Source organism: Physeter macrocephalus, chromosome 16 (genome assembly GCF_002837175.3).
Source record: "Physeter macrocephalus isolate SW-GA chromosome 16, ASM283717v5, whole genome shotgun sequence".
NCBI classification, from domain to species: Eukaryota; Metazoa; Chordata; class Mammalia; order Artiodactyla; family Physeteridae; genus Physeter; species Physeter macrocephalus.
The window spans coordinates 39897603-39921495 of record NC_041229.1 but is presented as its reverse complement, the minus strand read 5'-3'; the positions used below and the strand labels follow the sequence as shown (position 1 = coordinate 39921495).

General features: G+C 38.5%; 1 protein-coding gene across 7 annotated transcripts in view; it reads left to right on the top strand.

Moving 5' to 3' along the window:
• C16H11orf54 (chromosome 16 C11orf54 homolog) overlaps nt 1-19276 on the top strand; it is a 34633-nt gene extending 15357 nt beyond the window's left edge. For 4 of the 7 annotated variants that reach the window (XM_055091694.1, XM_028501297.2, XM_055091695.1 and 1 more), the window contains 7 exons: nt 6547-6645; nt 10864-10937; nt 11121-11222; nt 12322-12498; nt 14017-14166; nt 17159-17275; nt 18220-19274. In XM_055091694.1, coding sequence (XP_054947669.1) covers nt 6564-6645; nt 10864-10937; nt 11121-11222; nt 12322-12498; nt 14017-14166; nt 17159-17275; nt 18220-18393 — 876 coding nt within the window. In that variant the 5' untranslated portion in view covers nt 6547-6563 and the 3' untranslated portion in view covers nt 18394-19274. Of the gene's footprint in view, nt 1-6546; nt 6646-10863; nt 10938-11120; nt 11223-12321; nt 12499-14016; nt 14167-17158; nt 17276-18219 lie in introns of all 7 variants that reach the window. The other 3 variants (XM_007117562.4, XM_028501298.2, XM_007117560.4) reach the window with 3 other exon arrangements.
• Nucleotides 19277-23893: the final 4617 nt, after the last annotated feature.

Genomic DNA, 23893 nt, shown 5'->3' with positions numbered 1-23893 from the left:
TTTTAAAGTCTATTTTGTCTGACATGAGAATTGCTACTCCAGCTTTCTTTTGATTTCCATTTGCATGGAATATCTTTTTCCATCCCCTCACTTTCAGTCTGTATGTGTCGCTAAGTCTGAAGTAGGTCTCTTGTAGACAGCATATGTACAGGTCTTGTATTTGTATCCATTTAGCCAGTCTATGTCTTTTGGTTGGAGCATTTAATCCATTTGAATTTAAGGTAATTATCAATATGTGTGTTCCTTTGTTTTAGGTGTAAGGTTAGGTTGTTTATTTGAGATGTTTCTTGTTTCTTAAAGTAGGATTATATTGCTATAAACTTTCCTCTTAGAACTGCTATTGCTGCATCCCAAAAGTTTTGGGTTGTCGTGTTTTCATTGTCATTTCTTTCTAGGTATTTTTTGATTTCCTCTTTGATTTCTTCACTGATCTCTTGGTTATTTAGTAGTGTATTGTTTAGCCTCCATTTGTTTGTATTTTTTACAGTTTTTTTCCTGTAATTGATATCTAGTCTCATAGCATTGTGGTCAGAAAAGATACTTGATATGATTTCAATTTTCTTAAATTTACCAAGGCTTGATTTGTGACCCAAGATATGGTGAATCCTGGAGAATGTTCCATGGGCACTTGAGATGAAAGTGTATTCTATTGTTTTGGGATGGAATGTCCTATAAATATCAGTTAAGTCCATCTTGTTTAATGTGTCATTTAAAGCTTGTGGGCTTGCAGTTTCTGCTGAAAAATCAGCTGTTAACCTTATGGGGATTCCCGTGTATGTTATCTGTTGCTTTTCCCTTGCTGCTTTCAATATTTTTTCTTTGTATTTAATTTTTGATAGTTTGATTAATATGTGTCTCGGCATGTTTCTCTTTGGGTTTACCTGTATGGTACCCTCTGTTCTTCCTGGACTTGATTCACTATTTCCTTTCCCATGTTAGGGAAGTTTTTGATGCTAATCTCTTCAAATATTTTCTCAGACCCTTTCTTTTTCTCTTCTTCTTCTGGAACCCCTATAATTAGAATGTTGGTGCATTTAATGTTGTCCCAGAGGTCTCTGAGACTGTCCTCAATTCTTTTCATTCTTTTTTCTTTATTCTGCTCCCTGGTAATTATATCCACCATTTTATCTTCCAGCTCACTTATCTGTTCTTCTGCATCAGTTATTCTGCTATTGATTCCTTCTAGAGTATTTTAAATTTCAGTTATTGTATTGGTCATCACTGTTTGTTTGCTCTTTAGTTCTTCTAGATTCTTGTGAAATGTTTCTTATATTTTCTCCATTCTGTTTCTGAGATTTTGGATCATCTTTACTATCATTACTCTGAATTCTTTTTCAGGTAGCTGCCTATTTCGTCTTCATTTATTTGGTCTTGATGGTTTTTACCTTCGTCTGTAACACATTTTTTTGTCTTTTTTGTTTTTTGATGGGTGGTGCTATATTCCTGTCTTACTGGTTGTTTGGCCTGAGACGTCCAGCACTGGAGTTTGCAGGCAGTTGGATAGAGCTGGGTCTTGATGCTGATATGAAGATTTCCTGGAGATGTCACTCCGATTGATATTCCGTGGGGTCTGAGGTTCTGTGTTAGTCCACCGGTTGGACTCAGAGCTCCCACCACAGGAGTTTGGGCCCGACCTCCGGCCTAGGAACCAAGATCCTGCAAGCTTCGTGGCGCAGTAAAAAAAAAAAAAAAAAAAAAAAAAAAACGGAAGAAAGAAAGAAAAAACAGAGCAGTACAATATGAGAGAATAAAAAATAAAATAAAATTAGAAAGATAAAAAATATGTTAGAAAAATAAAATTATAATTGAAACAACTGCAACAAGGTAAAATAAAACAACAGAAAAAAGAAAAAAAATAAAGGTGCGGGGGAACAAGCCAAAAGGAGAGATCACTAACAAAGTATAAAGAATAAAATAAAATTAGAAAAATAAAAGATTAGGAAAAATAAAAATATAAAAGAATCAACGACAATGAATCTACAAGGTAAAACAGAGCCCCAATCTAAAAGAGGAAAAAAGAAAAGAAAAAACAAAAAGTCTTGGCTATAAGGGTAGAGTTTAGGCAGGGGGTGGAGCTTAGTTAGAGGTGGGGTTTTGGGTGGGGTGGGACCTAGTCGGGTGGGGGTGTAACATTTGAGCATGGGGCAGGGCCTCTGCTTAGGACCTGTGCAGAAGGGGACAGGCAGCATGTCGAAAGGAGGGCCTCTGAGTGTGGAGTTATGGAGTTTGGAGTCAGGGCCCTGAGTGAGGGTGTGTGGGTGGGGTTTAGGCCCAGCACATTGGAGGGGGTCTCAGAGGGGGTCTCCGAGTATAGAGGTTGGGCCCTGGGTGGGGGTGTGGTGGTGGGGCTTGGGCTCTGAATGGCAGGAGAGAGGCTCCAAGGGCAGAGGATTAGGCCCTGGAGCCCAACAGGCTCCCTGGTACCTAAGAGGACAGGGAAAGCACTGGCCGCATTCGTTTGTGCCCCTCCCCCACAGTCTCCCCCAGGGTCTCCCCCATCACTGCTGGACCCCTAACCATGGCTGGGTCCCGCTGGGTGTAGTAACTCCTTCCCTCCCCTGGCCACCCCTCAGGGGTGCCGGTCCCAGCGGTCCAGCCTTTACTTTTGCTCCCCCTTCCCTCCCTCCCACTCCCTCAGGACCCACACAGCAGGAGGGGGCCTAGGTGGGCAGAGGATCAGGCCCAGGATCTCAACAGTTTCCTGGGGGTCCAAGTGGGCAGGGGAAACCTGGCCATGCTCCCTTTTGATCCTCTGCCCTCCCAGTGGTTCCCTGATTTCCCCCTTTGTGTGTGGGATCTCTTCCCCTCCCCCAGCTGCCCCTCAGGGGCTCCAGTCCCATCCCACCTCCACTTCTCCTCCCCCTTCACCCCCCCCAAGCCCCATGCCCTACCCGGTTACTGGGGGTTCCTCCCGTCCCCTTAGGTGTCTGTGGTCCCCCACTGGTGCCTTTGGAGTCAGGGCCCTGAGTGAGGGTGTGTGGGTGGGGTTTAGGCCCAGCACATTGGAGGGGGTCTCAGAGGGGGTCTCCGAGTATAGAGGTTGGGCCCTGGGTGGGGGTGTGGTGGTGGGGCTTGGGCTCTGAATGGCAGGAGAGAGGCTCCAAGGGCAGAGGATTAGGCCCTGGAGCCCAACAGGCTCCCTGGTACCTAAGAGGACAGGGAAAGCACTGGCCGCATTCGTTTGTGCCCCTCCCCCACAGTCTCCCCCAGGGTCTCCCCCATCACTGCTGGACCCCTAACCATGGCTGGGTCCCGCTGGGTGTAGTAACTCCTTCCCTCCCCTGGCCACCCCTCAGGGGTGCCGGTCCCAGCGGTCCAGCCTTTACTTTTGCTCCCCCTTCCCTCCCTCCCACTCCCTCAGGACCCACACAGCAGGAGGGGGCCTAGGTGGGCAGAGGATCAGGCCCAGGATCTCAACAGTTTCCTGGGGGTCCAAGTGGGCAGGGGAAACCTGGCCATGCTCCCTTTTGATCCTCTGCCCTCCCAGTGGTTCCCTGATTTCCCCCTTTGTGTGTGGGATCTCTTCCCCTCCCCCAGCTGCCCCTCAGGGGCTCCAGTCCCATCCCACCTCCACTTCTCCTCCCCCTTCACCCCCCCCAAGCCCCATGCCCTACCCGGTTACTGGGGGTTCCTCCCGTCCCCTTAGGTGTCTGTGGTCCCCCACCGGTGCCTGATAGGTGCCCTAGTCGTGAGGAGACGCGAATTCCATGTCCATGTCCTCCTAGTACGCCATCTTGACTCCATCCCTGCTTTATTAACTTTTTACCAGTTGTAATATTCTTGAAATATATAATCTACTGTGGTGTATTAATCATGTTCCCAATCTACTGCTTTTTACCCCCTCTCCTGACAGACTGCCAGTGAACTTGCTTAGATTTCTCTGTCTGTGTATGTTTTTAGGTATTTCATCTTATTTGAACAAGAACTTAAGGCAGCTTTACAAGATTAATTTGAAGGAGGGGATATAGATAAGAAAAAGAAAATAAAAATAAGAATATAAAATGAAGCCAGGAATAGTACTAATCCAAATCTTTATAGCCTGTCAGAATGCTAGCATTTTTCTGACAGGCTTTGGATTCTATTCTGAGGTAAGTGTAAAACCTACCCTTATCTCAAAGTGTATCTGTCCTGGTAGTTCTTCTGTCCTCCTGATAAGGTTGAAGTCAAGAAGTATATTCACCCTATTCCCCAGTGAAGGGGGCACAGTTGTTGAGGCACTAGCCTATGTTCCCTCTTTGCCTGGCAAAGAAATAAGGCCACTTTCTTTCTCCTCCATTAAAAAGAAAAAAAAAAGAGGTATATTCACGTTTTGCTTGGTTGTAGCTCTCCTCTTAAAACCTTCATATTTTTCCTAAGTTGAAGGGGAGTTAGTAAACAAACTGGATTACTAGTATTCTTTGTATTTCTTTTCTGTCAGTCTTTCTGTCTTTCCTGATATAACAGGACAGCTAGAAATCAGACGAGTGCCTGCCTACAACCTATCTTCTCTTGTGTCTTTACGTTTCTGTTTTCTTTCTATCTGTACAAGGTATATTCTATACAAAACAGATGAAATCTAAGTTTTTTGGCTTAAAATTTGTTTTCAGTTTTTACAGAAAATCTTATAGCCAGAACTTGGTCCCTTTGTGATTGGTAAAAAATAGATTTTACTACATTTCCATACATTGAAGCTTTATATATTCATAAATATGCAGTCATTAGTCTAGGTAGGGGGATTTTCCAGTCAATTTGGTTTCTGTTCTCATGTACATAAAAGATCTGGTATGGAATATCTATTTAGGATATTTAGGGCTAAATTTAGGATGACTTTGTGTTTTTAGAAAGTCTGATTCTACAAGACTTAAACTAATGGCTGACAATATTGTCAGAGAAGGGTTTTTTTGGCTGCACCGAGTGGCACGTGGGATCTTAGTTCCCCGACCAGGGATCGAACCTGTGCCCCCTGCAGTGGGAGTGCAGAGTCCTAACTGCTGGACAGCCCAGGGAAGTCCCCTTAGAGAAGTTTTGTATAAGAACTTTTCATCCTTAAAAGTACATTGCTCCTAGATTTGTATCTTTGAGACATTTGTTTGCCTTTTTACCTTTTTGATTGAGTTATGACATATCTACAGTAAAGTACAGTAAAGTACACTAATCTTTTTTAAATTTTTTTATTTATTTTTATTTTTATTTTTATTTTTTTTTCGGTACGCGGGCCTCTCACTGCCGTGGCCTCTCCCATTGCGGAGCACAGGCTCCGGACGCACAGGCCCAGCGGCCACGGCCCACGGGCCCAGCCGCTCCGCAGCACGCGGGATCCTCCCGGACCGGGGCACAAACCCGCGTCCCCTGCATCGGCAGGCGGACTCCCAACCACTACGCCACCAGGGAAGCCCTAATTTATTTATTTAAAAAAATTTTTTTTGGCTGCGTTGGATCTTCATTGCTGCATGAGGGCTTGAGGCGAGCGGGAGCTACTCTTCATTGCAGTGCACGGGCTTCTCATTGCTGTGGCTTCTCTTGTTGCGGAGCATGGGCTCGAGGCGCGCGGGCTTCAGTAGTTGTGGCACATGGGCTCAGTTGCTCTGAGACATGTGGGATCTTCCCAGACCAGGGCTCAAACCCATGTCCCCTGCATTTGGCAGGTGGATTCTTAACCACTGTGCCACCAGGGAAGCCCAAGTACACTGATCTTAAGTGTATAGCTTGATGAGTTTTAACATGTTTACACCCATAACACACCCAGATTAAGATATTAAATATTTCCAGCATCCCAGAAGACTCCTTGCACTTTCTCAGTCAATATCCCTACCCCAGGAGATGACCACTGTTCTGACCTGTTAGAACCTTAGATTAGCTGCCTGTCTTTGAAATACATATGAGTCATATAACACATACTTTCATGTCTTACTTCTTTTGCTCAACATTTTTTCTGTAAGCATTAATGAAGGTGTTGCATGTAATTGCTTACTTTCTAGCAGTTTAAATATTTACATTTCAATACTTGGATCCTCTCCCTAAAAGAAACGTAGTCCTCACCTGAGTGCATTGTTTATCTTCAGTGGTTTCTAGTCACTACAGTTTACAGTGTTATTTATGGAAGTATTTATGTACCTTAATATATGTATCTTGTGATTAATTATGTGTCCAGTTTCTGATTGTATTCATTAATAAGACCATTTCCCCCTCCTTTTGTTTGTTTGTTTGTTTGGCTGCGCTGCACAGCATGTGGGGAGCACCCCCTGCAGTAGAAGTGCTGAGTCTTAACTCCTGGACCGCCAAGGAAGTCCCTTATCCCCCTCCTTTTAAGTTACACAAGTTTAGGGACTTCCTGGCAGTCCAGCAGTTAAGACTCCATGCTTCCACTGCAGGGGGCACGGGTTCCATCCCTGGTCAGGGAACTAAGATTCCACATGCCATGTGGCGCATCCAAAAATTAAAAATAAAAAAATAATAAATTACACAAGTTTAGGTTGGAAGTATGACACACAAAACAGTTGAGGGAAGACTTGATATGTGATGGCAAATTTCTACCTAATGTTTAACCCTTTTCCTTGTCCTTATTAGTTCTGCAGAAGGGGCTAATGCATAACTTTGCTGATGTCCAGGTCTCTGTAGTTGATTGCCCTAATTTGACCAAGGAGCCATTTACCTTTCCCGTAAAAGGTAAGCAATATTTCCAAAGGATATTGCCCCAACTTTTAGATTAAATTGTGCTTAATTTCTGTGTTTTCTAAAATTGGTCAAATTTCATTTTATACCCTTGTAGAAAAATATGGTGTTTTATGTACTTTTGTAACTTTGACAGGTTATATAATAGATATTCAATAGGCTAGAATCCTGAATATCACATGAGAGTTTTGTTTTTAATCATTCAAGTGACTGTTATGGAAACTTACTGTAATTTTTATTTATTATTCATTCATTCATTCATTCAAGACCAGAAGGGATCTTAAAAGCCTTGTATTTATTTGAATCATCTATTAAATACTAATATCCTTCAACAAATTTGTCAAGTGATTATCCAGCCAGTGTTTAAAGTGAGAAGGGAAATTAATATTGATGCTGAAACTCAGCCTCTGTGCATCACTGCCGAACTGAATCTCAGAGATGAGAGTTTTGGGTAAAGTAGAAAAGAATACTTTTATTGCTTTGCCAGGCAAAGGGGGCCACAGAGGCCTAATGCCCTCAAAACTGTGTCCCAAACTCAGTGGGGAGGGGGGTGTGGGGAGTCTTACAGTCAAGGGGAGGGGCTTCTCATAAGGATCAGAGTGCTTGCAAGGCCTGCATTCCTTCAATCTAAGGATCATCTCAGGTGGTCCCATGATCTATGGTTCTCTAGGTTATTGAACTGTAACCTTCTCTCTGGAATGAAGAATGTTTCATTAAGTAGTTAACATCTTCCGTGTGGTGGGGGTTTTAGTTCTGCAGAAGAGCTCAAAGATATAGTTATGTATATCCCGTGAGGAGGAACCAGGACCCTGCCCCAAGGCTACACTATTGTTTCTTGACTGCTCCTCCCTTGTCTCTTCATCCCCTCCCTTCCCTGATTAGCAACTGTTGGAACCTGCCCTTTGGAACTCAGGGAAGGTCACAGAAGCTGAATGAAGCCTATTTCAGTCAAACAGGGGACACGAAAAGACTTTTGTGCCCAGGAGCCCCACAGGGTCCTGCTCGGTTTCTTTTTTCTTTTTTTTTTTTTTTTTTTTTGAATTTCATTTTTTTATACAACAGGTTTTTATTATTTATCCATTTTATACATATTAGTGTATATATGTCAATCCCAATCTCCCAATTCATCACACCACCACCACCACCCCGCCACTTCCCCCCCTTGGTGTCCATATATTTGTGCTCTACCTCTGTGTCTCTATTTCTGCCCTGCAAACCGGTTCATCTGTACCATTCACTTTCAATATTAAGTAAATATAATTTGTCAGACAGTATGATGGATATCTATATTTGATGTCTTAATTTTTATAATAACACTGCAAGGTAAGTACTAGCCCCAGTTTATAGATGAGAAAACTGAAGCTGAAGAGAGGCTAAGTAATCTCAGTGTGAATCATAATCAGGATTCAAATCCAGATCTGTCTGCTTCCAAAGTCCAACATTCTCTCATTATACCCTACTGTGATGAGGAATTTGGAGAGAAACAGTCACACTTACTCACTCTTTTATTATGTAATTGACATCTTTGTTAAAAAGCAGTTTTAAGTAGAAATCCTGGACTCTAGTTCTTTCTCTGCCACTTAAGGTTTCATTACCCTGGGTAAGCCAATTAATGTATCTGGGCTTCAGATACATTAAAATGGGGGGTGGGGGGGGAGTGGGATTTGGGTTAAATGTTCTTTTTGGGTCTTTCTAGTTCAAACAGTCTTTGATTTTAAGGAGACCTATAAATTCTAGAAATTTTATGTACCAAACGACAATTTCTTTGCACACCTTAAAAGCATTTATCATAATACGTTTTTTTTTGTTTGTTTTATGTTTTGGTTTTTTGGCCCCGAGGCATGTGGGCTCTTAGCTCCCCCACCAGGGAATGAACCCGCACCCCCCTGCGTTGGAAGGCGAAATCTTAACCACTGGACTGCCAGGGAAGTCCCTATCATAATACTTTTTTATAGCTCTGTTTCTTCCAATTATAAGGGTAATATATTTTACCCCAAAATAAATAATTGATTAAATAATTAAAATAAAAACCAGAAAACACAGAAGAGTACAAGGAAAAATAGTTAATTTTGTCACCCAAAGGGTTGGTTTGAAAGAGTTTTCTAGGTTCTTGTCAATAATTTGTGAGTCTTTAAATTACATACTAAGAAAGCCAGATATGTATGCATATGTTACATATATGATCTTTCATAAACATATTTAGGTACTTTCTACATGAACTGGTCTTGTCACTAGTGATCTTGGCGTGTTTACTAGTATTATTTCATCTTTTTACCCAAAAACCAGGTTCACCTCTTGGTGGGTGTCGTGCCAATAGACACAACCAAAGCACTAGAGAAGGAAGGATTTATTGTCACTTGCAGCAAGTAAGGAGAACACTGGGGGATCTTTCCCAAGGCAGTGTCTGCCCAACAGCAAAACTGGGAAGTTTTAAGCTAAGAGTACATGCATATTCATGACAGGGCTTGAGCACAGGAGAATTCAGCATAGAATTGGGGCAAAGGTCTACAGAGTCCAAGCTTTAGTTGATTGAAGTCTGGAGGGTCAACATCATCATTCCATCCTCCACCTGGGTGGGGGCCTTAGTTCCTGCAGAACTCCAAGATTTATTATTATCATCTATATCCCTTGAGGAGGAAGTAGGACTCTGCTTTATCACTGCAGTATTGTTTCACTACCTTTTTTCTGTTCCTGCATTCCTTTGTTCCCTTAATATCATTAACTGCTGAGACCTGTTCTAGGGCAAGCATTGTGGACAGGCTTAGATCACAAAATGGCTTAGGCCAAAATGAGTTCTCTTATGTCAAGAAAACCATTCCTGGTTCTCTTTCACCAGGGACTCCTACCCTATCTGCTTACAGTCTCTCTACACATTTCATATTGGTTGGCCACTGCTGCCTGATATTATTTCTCCTCTTGGTTCTCCCCTCTCCTTGGTTCTTTGCCTCTTCTTTCTTGGTGCCTTTCCTTCCTCAAGATCTGTCTTCCTTATTTTTACTGGCTCCTTTCTCTTTCTGGAAGGCTCTTAAATTTTGATCTTTCCAGAATTCTTTCCTCATCCTCTTATTTTGTCCAATCTCTCTGGCTTTTCCATCTACTCCTGTGGTTTTAATTCTGCTTGGATACAACAACTTTGAAATCTGTATATCTCACCTAGCTTTCTCTTTTTCTTAGCTATACGTCAATAATTCCAATTCATTCCTTCACCGTAGTTGCCTATTCTTTCTTTGTTCTTTTTCTTAATTTCCTCATCTGTTTTTAGCTCATTACTTGTCTTTTCCCTGGACTACTAAAATAGTCCTTCTAATGGCTTCTGTAAACTTTAATGTTACTATCATTTATGAGTCTTATAAATGAGTAATTTCTGCCGATCCCATGGAAAACATTTCCAAAATCCCTAATTATAAATGGAACCTCACAGAATTCTGTACATGTGTCCTCTGCATAGCTGAATTGAGCAATTATATCTACATTTATTATGGAATGATGTTAGTGTGAAATTTATGACTACTTTTTCTCAGATAAAAGGTAATGATTTTCCACTCTACATTAACAAAAAAATAATAATAATAAAGTGCCTTTTCCCAAACAGTGTCTAGCTGTACCTGTGACGTTTAATTAAAAATGTAAGTAGAAAGTTCCTAGCATCTGAAGTTACCTAAAATTACTTGTCATTTTTATAAACAACCTTGGAACAAGCAACTCTAACAAGAGGACTTCTCAATATGGATTTTTAAAGGAAGTAATATTTTACCAAAATATTTTAAATTAAAATATAATTTTAGCTAAAACCTTCCCTTCCCCAAAAGAAAGATTTTTAAAGGAATAAGTCATTATAGACTAATTCTAGAAACTTCATCCAATCCAAACATTGGCTCCAGTTCTAGCTCTTGCCCTATCATCAACTTTCTTTTTTTTATATTATTAATTTTTACTGGAGTATAGTTGCTTTACAATGTTGTGTATCATCAACTTTCGATTGCCTTTATGATACTAACTATATCAAGTCATGCTTGGTTATGACAGTAGTAGAAACACAGGAAGTTAGAATAGGACAGGGAGCCTAGCTACTTACATTTTCCAACCCCTGCTATTTGTAAAACTATGAACTGAAAAGTTATATACTCTTAATAAATTAGTGTCTTCTGGCATTTTATACTTAAATTTAGATGTTTGCCTATTTTTAAGATGGCTTGTTTTATTTTTTTTTAGGTATCTGTGGGAAAACTAGAATTGCAGAAGTAGGAGGTGTGCCTTACTTATTGCCTCTTATAAATAAAAAAAAAGTAAGTTTCTTTTACTTTTCACATTCACATGAAGATTATGAAAATTGGGTTGATTCCTATTTTTATTATTAGAAGGTCCATTGACCAATGTGACAAGGAAATGTTAATGGATGTAGTAATAAAAAGTAAACCTGGAAATTTGTATAAGTAAGATTTAAATAACATGTGTTTCCTCTTGTATAGGTTTATGATCTAAATAAAATCGTGAAAGAAATCCAGCTTCCTGGAGCTTTTGTTCTTGGAGCAGGAGCAGGCCCATTTCAGACTCTTGGATTCAATTCTGAGGTCAGCATATATATAATTATTTTATTTTATTGATTTGACACTTAGTTTGCCTTTTTCCTTTTACTGCCCTATCAGAAATCTTGTCTTCTGAATGAATTGTAAGTGGTTGATATCATACCTCTCTACAGATTTGTTACTGTTTGATACAGATTTGGAGTATAGCACATGCTCCAATTAGTCCAACTGAAATGGAGCACTCATCTCTAATTTAGATTTTCTTATGGCACACACTCAGTATTAGAGGAGTCCATCGAAGGTCCTACTGTGATTTGCTGAGGACTCTGGACTGTGAAAGATTTCAATCCTTACACATCAGAGGATTCCTAACTTCTCTATGATCTTTGCTGGTATAAGGGCAGCTTTCAATCAGAAGATGAATGAAATATTTAATGATCTAATCAACTCCCTCTTTCAGACCAAATTGTGGGAACCTACCCCAGTAGTATGATTATTATTTACAAAAGGTAATATCTATCACTATGTATGTTAACACATTTCCAACATAAAAACATCACTGTTTCTTCACATCTCACAAACAGAAGAATGAATAACCTGCTCAGTCTGCCCATTCTCTCACAGCCTCTTACAGGTGTGACTGTTAGTCAATAATCGTACAAGTCCTTTTACAGAAACATTAATATAATTTGCGTAGCGTTCAAGACAGAAAAAGTTTAAAATTTAAGTGAGAAATTTTAGGGACTTCTCTGGCAGTCCAGTGGTTAGGATGCGGCGTGGCACTTTCACTGCCAAGGGCCCGGGTTCAATCCCTGGTCAGGGAACTAAGATCCTGCAAGCCACTCAGCATAAATAAATAAATAAATAAATAAATAAATAAATTTTGATGCAAATGTCACAATCTTATAGAAACAATATAATACTGTAAACATTTTCTAAAATTTTTTTTCAGGTTTTTGATATTTGTAAATCTTTAACATTTTGAATCTAACATTAAATATTTGATTTTTCATGTTTTATTATTAGATCTTGAAATAAAATGTCTTAAAGTCTAGGACAAAATATTTTGTTACATTATTCAAGATCTTCTCTTTGCGTAGAGATACTAGGCTTGACTAATTACCGTATTTACTTTTCTTTTCAGTTTATGCCAGTTGTTCAAACAGAAAGTGAACACAAACCTCCTGTGAATGGAAGTTACTTTGCTCATGTTAACTCTGCAGATGGAGGGTGCCTACTTGAGAAATACAGTGAGAAATATCATGATTTTGGGTTTGCATTACTGGCTAATCTTTTTGCCAGTGAAGGCCAACCTGGAAAGGTGATTTTGTTCTAAAAAATGCAGTATTCTCCAAGAGTTCTCAGATAGCTAAAAATTTGAATGCTTATTCCTACTACTGTAGTTTTCTTAAGAAAATCCAAAGCTACCTAAGTCCCAAACCTCTTTAAATAACCCAGTTATGAAAGATTCAGAAAGTACTACAGGCAGAGTGATAGTCTCATTTAAAACTAAGGTTAAGAATAATACTTTGGGCTTCCCTGGTGGCGCAGTGGTTAAGAACCCGCCTGCCAATGCAGGGGACATGGGTTCAAGCCCTTGTCTGGGAAGATCCCACATGTCACGGAACAACTAAGCCCATGCGCCACAACGACTGAAGCCAGCGCGCCTAGAGACCACGCTCTGCAACAAGGAAGCGATCACAATGAGAAGGCCTAGCACCTCAACGAAGAGTAGCCCCCGCTCTCCTCAACTAGAGGAAGCCCGCACACAGCAACAAAGGCACACGCAAACAAAAATTAAAAAAAGAAAAAAAACAAAGAATAATACTTAGTAAGCAATAGCCTTTTTTCCAAGGAACTAAAAGTAATAGGATGTTCCTGCGGGGAGTGAGTTAGTCAAATAGATGAACCATGCAGCTGAAGTAGATAATGTCTACCTATACAGTTAGTATATACGTAACTTATTCATTTCTGACTGATCAGACATTGATTGAGATAGAAATGATGGGAGCAAAAAATTATAGAAGAGGTGAGGAGAATTAATGCCTCACTTCATATTTACTTCCTGTTAGTACAAAAAAATGGATGATTTCATGTTCCAAAATTGTAATGATGGTCGCACAACTCTATATATATACTGAAACCCATTGAATTGTATACTTTAAATAGGTGGATTGTATGGTATGTGAATTATATCCCCAATAAAGCTGTTATTTTTTTTTTTAAGATTTCAGTTTTAGCTGTTGTGAGAACTCCCAGATCTTGTATAGATAACTACTTTAGCCACTTTGGGAAATGAGATAGTGAAGCAAAAATACCTAATAAAGTGGAGGTAACAGAAGTCCAAACCCGGTTCCCCTGCATCGGCAGGCGGACGCGCAACCACTGCACCACCAGGGAAGCCCAGAAGTCCAGATTTTTAAAGGAAATGAGAAAACATAATCATTTCTCCTCCCTCCAGTTATCAGAAGTTAATCCCTTTAAACCAAAGAATTCTCAGTCTTTTACCACCTTGACATATAATAAGAATCTCTAGAGTTCAGTGTAGAATTTGGCTATAAATTTATAAAATTTAGCTATAACTCTCTTTCTCAGTCCAAGAAAGCACAAATACGATATTATTAGAGTAAATGATACATAATTCATATATATATTATAATACTATATATATTATTAAGACTTAGAGGATTGAGACACTTCTGCTCATATCTGGGTGCTCGAAGCAAACAAGTGAATATTTGTTTGATGGCATTGAATTATATAGTGTTTCACTTGGGTAGTTATTTACATAATATTTTGCAGCTTAGAACAATGGTATATATATTTATGTCCTCTCTAGGTCATTGAGGTGAAAGCCAAAAGAAGAACTGGAAAACTTAACTTTGTGACTTGTATGAGACAGACTCTTGAAAAACATTATGGAGATAAGCCTGTAGGAATGGGAGGTACTTTCGTGATTCAGAAGGGAAAAGTGAAGACTCATATTATGGTAAAGGCGTGTGTGTGTGTGTGTGTGTGTGTGTGCGCACGCGCGCGTGCCTGCACATATGCTTAAGATCATAGGATTTTTTTAATATACATTGAGAATTTAACCTTTTTTAAAAACATTTATTTATTTACTTTTGGTTGCATTGGGTCTTAGTTGTGGCACGCGGGATCTTCGTTGCATCATGTAGGATCTTTAGTTGCGGCATGCCGGCTTCTTAGTGGACTTATTAGTTGCGGCATGCGAACTCTTAGTTGCAACATGCATGCAGGATCTAGTTCCCTGGCCAGGGATTGAACTTGGGCCTCCTGCACTGGGAGCACGGAGTCTTACCCACTGGACCACCAGGGAGGACCTGAGAATTTAACTTTTAGAGACACCCTGAACAAATCCTTTTACTGTGATCATATACTTTCAAATTTAAATGACAAACAATACTGTAAAGCAACTTGTATGATAATGTCCAGCTGGAGTCCTTTTTTCATATTAATATATTAGAACTTTCTTCTCAATTTGTTTGTATTAAAGATTGAGATAGATGTGAGCATAAGCCTTAGAAACTGATTATTTTCATTGCTAGAATCCCTATATAGACTTTGCTATTAAGATGGTTGTGGTTTTAGGGAAAGAACTCATGAAAATTATAATATTATGGGCTAACTATAATAAGTTTATAAGACTTTAATGACAGAATACTATATGAAGACAGACTAGGTCATCTAGGACTTTTAAAATAATTTTTGGTAGGTGAGTGAATGAACGAATAAATGAATGAAGTGTAAAAGTGTTATAACTTAATGTCCTTTTTGTTTTAACAATGAAGCCATTAGAAAATGTATTGTTTTGATGTTTTTTATCCTGACAATTTTAAATGGCAAGCCAGCTGATTCTCCATAGAAAGACACAACATTTGTGAAAATACTTACTTTTCCAATTTACAACAAAATTATAGATAAATCTATTTGTAAATACCAAAGGATTATAGGATTTCTTAAAATTCAAGTAAACAATACTTTATTATTAACTATAGTTACCATGATGTGCATTAGCTCTCTAGAACTTATTCATCTTATAACTGGAAGTTTGTACCCTTTGATCAACATTTCCCCATTTCCCCCACCCCCTCATCCTCTGGCAACCACCATTATACTGTTTCTCTAAATTGGACTTCTTTAGATTCCACATATAAGTGATATCATGCAATATTTGACTGTGACTGGCTTATTTCACTTACTGTTGTATAATGTCCTCCAACTTCATCTATATTGTTACAAATGGCAGGATTTCCTCCTTTTTTTAAGCCTGCATAATATTTCATACACATATCACAACTAAAAAGATAGACAGATAACAATTTCTTTATCCATTCATCTGTTGATGGACACTTAGGTTGTTTCCCAATCTTGGCTAACGTTAATAATGCCACAGTGAACATAGGAGTGCATATATCTCTTCAAGGTAGTGATTTCATTTCCTTTGGATATATACCCAGAAGTAGAATTGCTGGATCATATGGTGGTTTTATTTTTAATTTTTTGAGGAACCTCCATAATGGTCGTGCCGGTTTACATTCCCACTAGCAGTGTACAAGTGTTCTCTTTTCCCTACATCCTCACCAACACTTTTCATCTCTTGACTTTTCGAGAACAGCAGTCTGCACTAGAGTAAGTGATATCTTATGGCTTTGATTTGCATTTACCTGATGAATAGTGATGTTGAGTGCTTTTTCATATACCTGTTGGCCATTTGTATGTCTTCTTTGGAAAAATGTCTAATTCAGTCCTTTGATCACTTTTTAATTGGGCTTTTTTTTCTGCTATTGAATTCCTTATATATTTTGGATATTAACCCCTTATCAGATATATGGTTTGCAAATATTTTCTCTCAGTCCATAGGCTGCCTTTTTCATTTTGTTGACTGTTTCCTTTGCTGTGCAGAAGCTTTTTAGTTTGATGTAATCCCACCTGTTTATTTTTCCTTTTATTACCTGTACTTTTGATGTCATATCCAAAAAGTCAAATCCAATGTCATGAAACTTCCCTCCTATGTTTTCTTCTAAGAGTCTTTGCAGTTTTAGCTCTTATATTTAGGTGTTTGATCCATTTTTAGTTAATTTTTGTATACGATATAAAGTAAGGGTCTAACTTTATTTTTCTACATGTGGATATCCAGTTTTCCCAGCACTATTTGTTAAAAAGACAGCCCTTTCTCCATTGAATGGTCATGGCATCCTTGTCAGAAACCATTTGACCATATATGCAAGGGTTTACTTCTGAGATCTCTATTCTATTCCACTGATCTGTATGCCTGTCGTTATGCTAGTATCACACTATTTCGATTACTGTAGCTTTGTAGCAAGCCTGATATCAATAAGTGTGAGACCTCCAACTTTCTTCTTCTTTTTCAAGATTGTTTTGGCTGTTTGGGGTCCCTTGAGATTCCATATGAATTTTAGGGTGGATTTTTCTAAAACGTCATTGGGATTTTGACAGGGAATGCAGTGAATCTTTAGATTGCTTTTAATAGTATTGACATGTTAACAATATTAAGTTATCCAATCCATGAACACAAGATGTCTTTCCACTTATTGGAGTCTTTTAACACTTCGTTTCAGCAATGCTTTGTACTTTTCAGTGTACAAGTCTTTTGCCTCCTTAAGTTTATTCCTAAGTATTTTATTCTGTTTGATGCCCTTACCCCACTTTCAATGCCTTCCTTTTTTTTCATTTACCAGTATCAATAATGACATTTAAGACTGGGATGAGGATATACTCATAGGAAAACTGAGAGACTCCTTTATTTATTCATTCATATCTTTTAGTGTGTACACATTGATTGGTGGTCCTTTTGAAAACTAGGGTATATAACTTCTCTTGGTGCCAAAAATAGCAATAGAATGTATAAGAAGGCTTAAAGGTTTTAACAATGAAATTATATATAAATTTTTAGCTCAATAATATTCGATGTTTACTTGTTTAATGTCCTTTTATTGTAGCCGGCAGAATTTTCTTCCTGCCCATTGAACTCTGATGAAGACGTGAATAAATGGTTACGTTTTTATGAGATGAAGGCTCCTTTGGTTTGTCTGCCAGTTTTTATCTCCAGAGACCCAGTAAGTCTATGTCTGTCTTTTACATTGCAATAATGCTTGATTTTTAGAATATTCTTTTCGAATTAGGCACTTTTTGTGTTGTTATTTAAGAACTAGGGTAGTCTGTAGAATTGTCTTGAAAGGTAAGGGAGCAAGTATCTGACCACCTATGATTTAGGCAGAGCAGATTTTACCTTTGGAGAATTGAAGGCACAGGCATTTTAAATAACACCCAAAGTCACATTATTAAATAGTAGAATCAGGACAGGATTCAGTTCTCCTATCATCTTATTTGCTGTTCTATATACTGTTCATTATATTCTAATATTCTACCCTAGAAAAATAATATAGACTAATTCAAAGCAAATATCTACCAAAATACTATTTATATCTTTTGATCCAGTGATTACATGTCTAGGAATTTATCATTAAATATATGCTTATGTGCATAAGATGACTAGTTAAAAGGGTTATTCATGACAGCATTGCTGTAATAGCAGAAGAACTGGAAATAATCTAATGTCAGTTGGAAAGTGGTATGCGTATACAATAGAATACCATAGATATAAAAGAATTAGGAAGCTCTTTTATGTTCTGATATACAAAGATCTGAAAGCTATATTGTTAAATGAAGAAGAGCAACATACAGCACAGTAGGTGCAGAGTACTACCATGCAAGTAATAAATTTAAAAAAAAATCCTTTTGGAAGGATATAGAAGAAGCTGCTTACTTTGTTTGCCTTCTAGGAAAGGAAGTGAGTGGTGAGGGCAGGAGATGGAAAGATACATTTTACTGAATATATGCTTTTGCACCCTCTGAATTTTGAATCATGTGACTGTATTGCCTACCAAAAAAAATAAAAATAAAAATTATTGTAACATAAATTAAAAAGGTCTCCCATCCCCTTAACAAGTTCTACGCAAAATAATTGGAATACTAACAGATAGCTTCTCTGTTGTCCTAGGGGTTTGATTTGCGGTTGGAGCACACTCATTGTTTTAGTCATCATGGAGAAGGTGGACACTACCATTATGACACCACCCCAGATATAGTGGAATATCTTGGATACTTCTTACCTGCAGAGTTTCTCTATCGCATTGATCAACCAACAGAGACCCATTCATTTGGGCGAGATTAAATCGACTGATACTCGTTTGACTGATTAACTCATTAATTGATACTAATATAAAGCCTAATAGAAATGATCTCACTACTTAATAAGCCCTATTTTTTTTTGGCCTTTGAAATGAAAGGTATGTTGACACTGTGCTCTCTATTACTTCACAGATCTATCTGAAAGGGATTATTGGGAACAAAGACACATGATGGAGATGTTCTTCATTCTTTTTATTCTAAAAATCAGTCTTATGTTTATAATTAAATATAAACAGGATTAAGAATCAAGTGATGATCCCTACTAGCTAATGGCAATAATTTACATTTGTATATTCAGTTTTTCAAGTTAGTCTTACAACTGCTAAGTGGATGTTTCTGGGTATTAGAAAAATCAGTGCTGGAAATGTTGATAGTTGTTAAATCTTTCTACTGAATTTTTAAACTCCATTTTAGAAGTCAAAGTACACTTTTTCCATGGAATAAGTGGTCAGAGGGAGCAACTTTACTCCTTTTGGTGATGTTGATACTCCGAAGTTTGCAATTTGCCTTTAACAAATATTAGCAACCAGACGGTTAGCCATGATTCCTCCTTTGTTTGGACTGTCAATTGGAAGCAGTTTGTGCCTTGTTGGTTATTTGCAAGAAGAGAAGTGAAAAGAACAGCATCAAAATACAACCTCGAAGTGAGTATACTTTAATTTATAAATGAGGCTATTGCTAAATATGACTACTATCCTTCATGAAATATAAAATTATACCTTTACCAATTGTAATGATTGAAATTTTCCTCAGTGTTCTTCTATAATAATCATGAGCCAAAAACAACTCTCTAATCTTGTAATGCCAACACTGATTTAGGAGCTTTTTAGTACTAAGCATATAATAAATTGTCAAGAAATATTTTTTGTCTTTGGATGTTAACTATAACATGTCCTGTGAGTATAAATTCCTAAATATTATTTTTTAATAAACACTAGTTTGTACCAAAAGAAATGAATAAAAATTTTACATTCATAATATGATATTGTATTTCCTTTTAATATCCTACCTCCAGACAAATATTAGTATTCATTCATTTAAAAAATACATACTGAATGAACACCTACCCTGCCCTCTGGAATGTAAGCTCCATGGCAAGGGCTTTGATCACCACTATAGCACTATTGCCTTTAAGAGAACCTGGCCAAAGTAGGCACTCAAATATTTGTTGAATGAATGATTATGACGGATACTTCACTAGATGCTGGGATCTATCATTCAGTCATTGATATAGCAGGGGAAGGCAAATACATATTATGTCAGGTGGTACTAGTGCTATGAAGAAAAATAAAGCAGAAGATGGACTGTGAAGGAGGATGTTATTTTGTTGTGGGCATCCACTGAGAAAAGGTGGACTCCCCACCCAAAATTCAGCTCAGACTTTGAGACTGATGAAGTCACACACATACCAAGGGTATATGAAAGACTTTATTATTCCCATAATGAGGCTTTCTGGGGAAACCAGGGCAGCTCCCAAGCAAGTCCGAAAATGGCCTGAGAGAACACTGGCTTGGGGGTTTTATGGTGGTTAGGGGGTAGGGCCAGGGTGATGGTTCTGCATGCAGTTTGAAATTCCCACAGGTGGCAAAGCAAGAAGCAGCCAGGCTTTATTGCACAAACGTGGGGCAGAAGGGGAGGAAGGAGTGGGGTAAGGCTTAACAGCTGTCAGCAGTCAAACATCAAACGTGGACTCAGACTCTATATGACACATTTTATAGAGAGAGATCGGGGAAAGCCTCTGATAAAGAGACATTTGAACAAAGGTCTGAAAAAACTGAGAGAGTGAGCCATGAAGTTATTTGGAGAAACATCCTTTCCAGCAGATTTAAAGGCTCAGAGGCAGAAGAGGACTTGGTATTTTCAAAAAATGGCAAAGAGGCCATTGTAAACAAAATAGGATCTCCTGAACTCCATGAAGCTAACATCTAGCGCATATTGCGAGAAGCAATTTTTAAAATGCTAGCTAGCTAGCTAGCTAGATAATTTGCAAAATTATGTTAATACCATATTCACTTTAGGAATGTGACAAGGATGCCCAATATCATTAACTATTGGAGTTTCACCCAGGAAAAAAGACAAAGACAGAATAGGTATAACAACTGAAAAGGAAGGAAAAAATAATTTTTTCAGCAGAAAACATGATTGACTTCTTGGAAAACCCAAGAGACTCTATAGTTGAATCATCAGACTGAGTTCAAAGAGGTTCCTAAATATAAATATTACTGAGCCATAAAAAAAGAATGAAATACTGCCATTTATAGCAACATGGATAGACCTAGAGAATATCATACTAAGTAAGTCAGACAAAGACAAATGTATGATTTCACTTAAATGTGGAATCTAAAAAATAATACAAATGAATCTATATACAGAACAGGAACAGACTCACAGACATAGAAAACAAACTTATGGTTACCAAAGGGGAAGTGGGTGGGGGAGGGATAAATTAGGAGTGTGGAATTAACAGATACACACTACTATACATAAAATAGATAAGAAACAAGGATTTACTGTATAACACAGGGAACTATGTTCAGTATCTTGTAATAATCTATAATGGAAAATAATCTGAGAAAAAAAAAATATATAACTGAATCACTTTGCTGTACGCCTGAAACTAACACAATATTGTAACTATACTTCAACAAGGGAAAAGTTGCTAAATGTAAAATCAATATACAATAATGAGTTGTATTTCTGCATACCAACAAAAAATAGGTTAAAAATGTAAATTTGGCAGGAATTCCCTGGCAGTCCAGTGGTTAGGACTCCGTGCTCTCAGGGCCAAGGACCCGGATTAGATCCCTAACTGGGGAACTACGATCCTGCAAGCCTCGGTGGCATGGCCAAAACCAAAGAAAAAGGAAATTTGAAAAGGATACCAATTACAATGTTACCAAAAGTACACAGCAGTATTTTTATTTAACAAAAATTATATATAAACTTTATGGAGAAAATTATAAAACTGTTGAAAACTCAAAGAAATCAAAATAAACAGTTATATCCAGGAAGATGCAATCTCATAGAAGTATTAAATCTATAAATTCAATTCAACATCAGTCTAATCCCAGTAGGGCTTTTATAGAACCTCACCAGTTCATTTTAAAATATAAGGGATAGGGGGACTTCCTTGGTGGTCCAGTGGTTAAAACTGCACACTCCCAATGCAGGGGGCCCAGGTTCAATCCCTGGTCAGGGAACTAGATCCCGTGTGCTGCAACTAGGACCCGGCGCAGCCAAGTAAATAAATAAATATTTTAAAAAATAAAAGCAGACTCTCATTTGCTTTTGGTTTTAAAAGCCCAGCTTCCTTTTAGGTTCTCTGTGATGCCTCCGTGTGGCTTGTTCTACCATTCATACCAGGACAATTTACTGAACACCATCAATGTGCCAAGCACTGTACCAGGCCTACCCCAGTCAGCTGGGGACACTGACATATGAACAAATAATTAAAATTAAAAAGTATAAGTCCTATCAGTATTACCCTGTAAGGTATTGTACATTAGAGGACACTTCATATCACAAACACAAAAATAAATTTACTAAAGAACACATGAATTTCTGGTACTGGCCAAGATGGAATAAGCCCACAACAGGCTATTTCTTCCACAATTCCAAAATACAAAATTTTGGATAAAATACAAAAAGCAACTCCCAGAACACTGTTGAAAATTAAACCATTTTGACTGAATGGTTGAAGAGGGAAGTCAAAACTTGAAGAATGAACAATACTGATGATGAGTTTCCTGATTTTTCTTTCCTCTTTTATCAGAGGCAGTCTGGGTCACAGAACCACGCAATGGGCATGGACAGCAAAAACTCCCAAGAAACAGTTCTTTTTGGCCAGAAAACCAGGAAAGGGAGCCTCAGCAGGCCACAGTGTGAAAGTCTCCATTTTTTTGTTTCTTTTTTATCTCTTGGCTCTGCCCGGAGGCTAGTCCCAGTGCAGTCAGAGCTGCACTGCTGTACCAGTGGTATCAGGGGAGCTGTTACCTAAAACACCAAGAGAAAAATGATTCCAGAGGAATCAGGAAATGGGTTTCTTGTGGTCCCATTTTTCTTTCTCTTTTCTCTTGGTGCTTCATCTGGAGGGTGGCCCCCACTGTGAAGAACTACATTACAGTCTGGGGTGTAAGGCACTAAAACTAAGAAAAACTGGTATTTGTGGCCAGAGGAAGCAGGAAAAGGGGTGATATTCACAGTATTCCCTTATTAGCCTATTAATGTAAGAATTTTGAATGTGTATCCCAAATTATCTTACACTCCGTTCTGTGTTTTGGACTTTTCCATTGTCCAATCTTTGAGTTCACTAATCCTTTTCTGTGCTGTGTCAAATCTCTTTGTAAACCTTGGGTTATTAATTGCATCTAGTTTTTAGTCTAGAATGTACATTTGATCATATTTTTTTATAGATTGAAATTTTTCTGTTGAAACTCCCCATCTTTTCATCCATTTTGTCCATTTTCCTTTTTTTTTTTTTGGCCGTGCAGCATGCAGAACTTCCCTGACCAGGGATTGAACCCATGCCCCCTGCATTGGAAGCACGGAGTCTTAACTACTGGACCACCAGGAAAGTCCTCTATTTTTTTTTTAACATACTAATCTGTTAAAAGTCCTTGTCTTCCATCACCAATGTTTTGATCATTCATGAATACGTTCCTATTATTTGTTTTTGCTTATGTTTTATCAGTCACTCTTTCCTACCCCTTACTACTGCTAGATGGTATCTTTCACCAGTGAGGATTTCCACCTTTCTTTTGTTAGGCAGATGAAGTGAGAGACTGATTAGTTCATTGTAATCAGAGATGGAGCTGGGTTGGGGCTCGGTTGCATTTTATATAAAACTCAGGCCACCTCTGCCTAGAGTCTGTTACTCTGTGTTACTTCTGGGATTTTAACTCAGAGCCTGGCAGATCTCTGCCTCCTCAATCCTGAAAGATGGTGTGGGGTTCAGTTCTTCCCTTTCATAGATTTGAGCTCCATGAACCCTCAAAATCTGACAAATATTTTTTATAGAACACTTCCCTCTAAGCAGGACTTAGGTATGTATATACCTTATGTGTATCTTAGTCTGCAGACGACTTCACTATTTTTTACACTTAGATCTTTACTCCATTTGGAATTTATTTTTATTTAGGATGTGAGATAGGGAATGCAACTGGATTATTTTCCATATGTGACTGATGGTTGGCCTTGCTCCTCCCATTATCCACACCCCTTTCTATGTAACTCTGCAGTTTCTGCAACTGAAAAAGCTGAGTGTAACCCCTCTCCCATCCTTGACTTTTGGGTTTGGCCATGGAACTTGTGGATTTTAGACATGTAATGCAGGCAAGGCTTACATCTTGTACCTCTACCATCTCCATGAGAAGGACATACCCTGACCAGCCTGCTAGTACAAAAAAGAATGAGAGACACATGGCACAGAGTCTTCTAAATGGCCTGTAGACCTATAACTTGAAGTAGAACCAACCAGCTGAGCC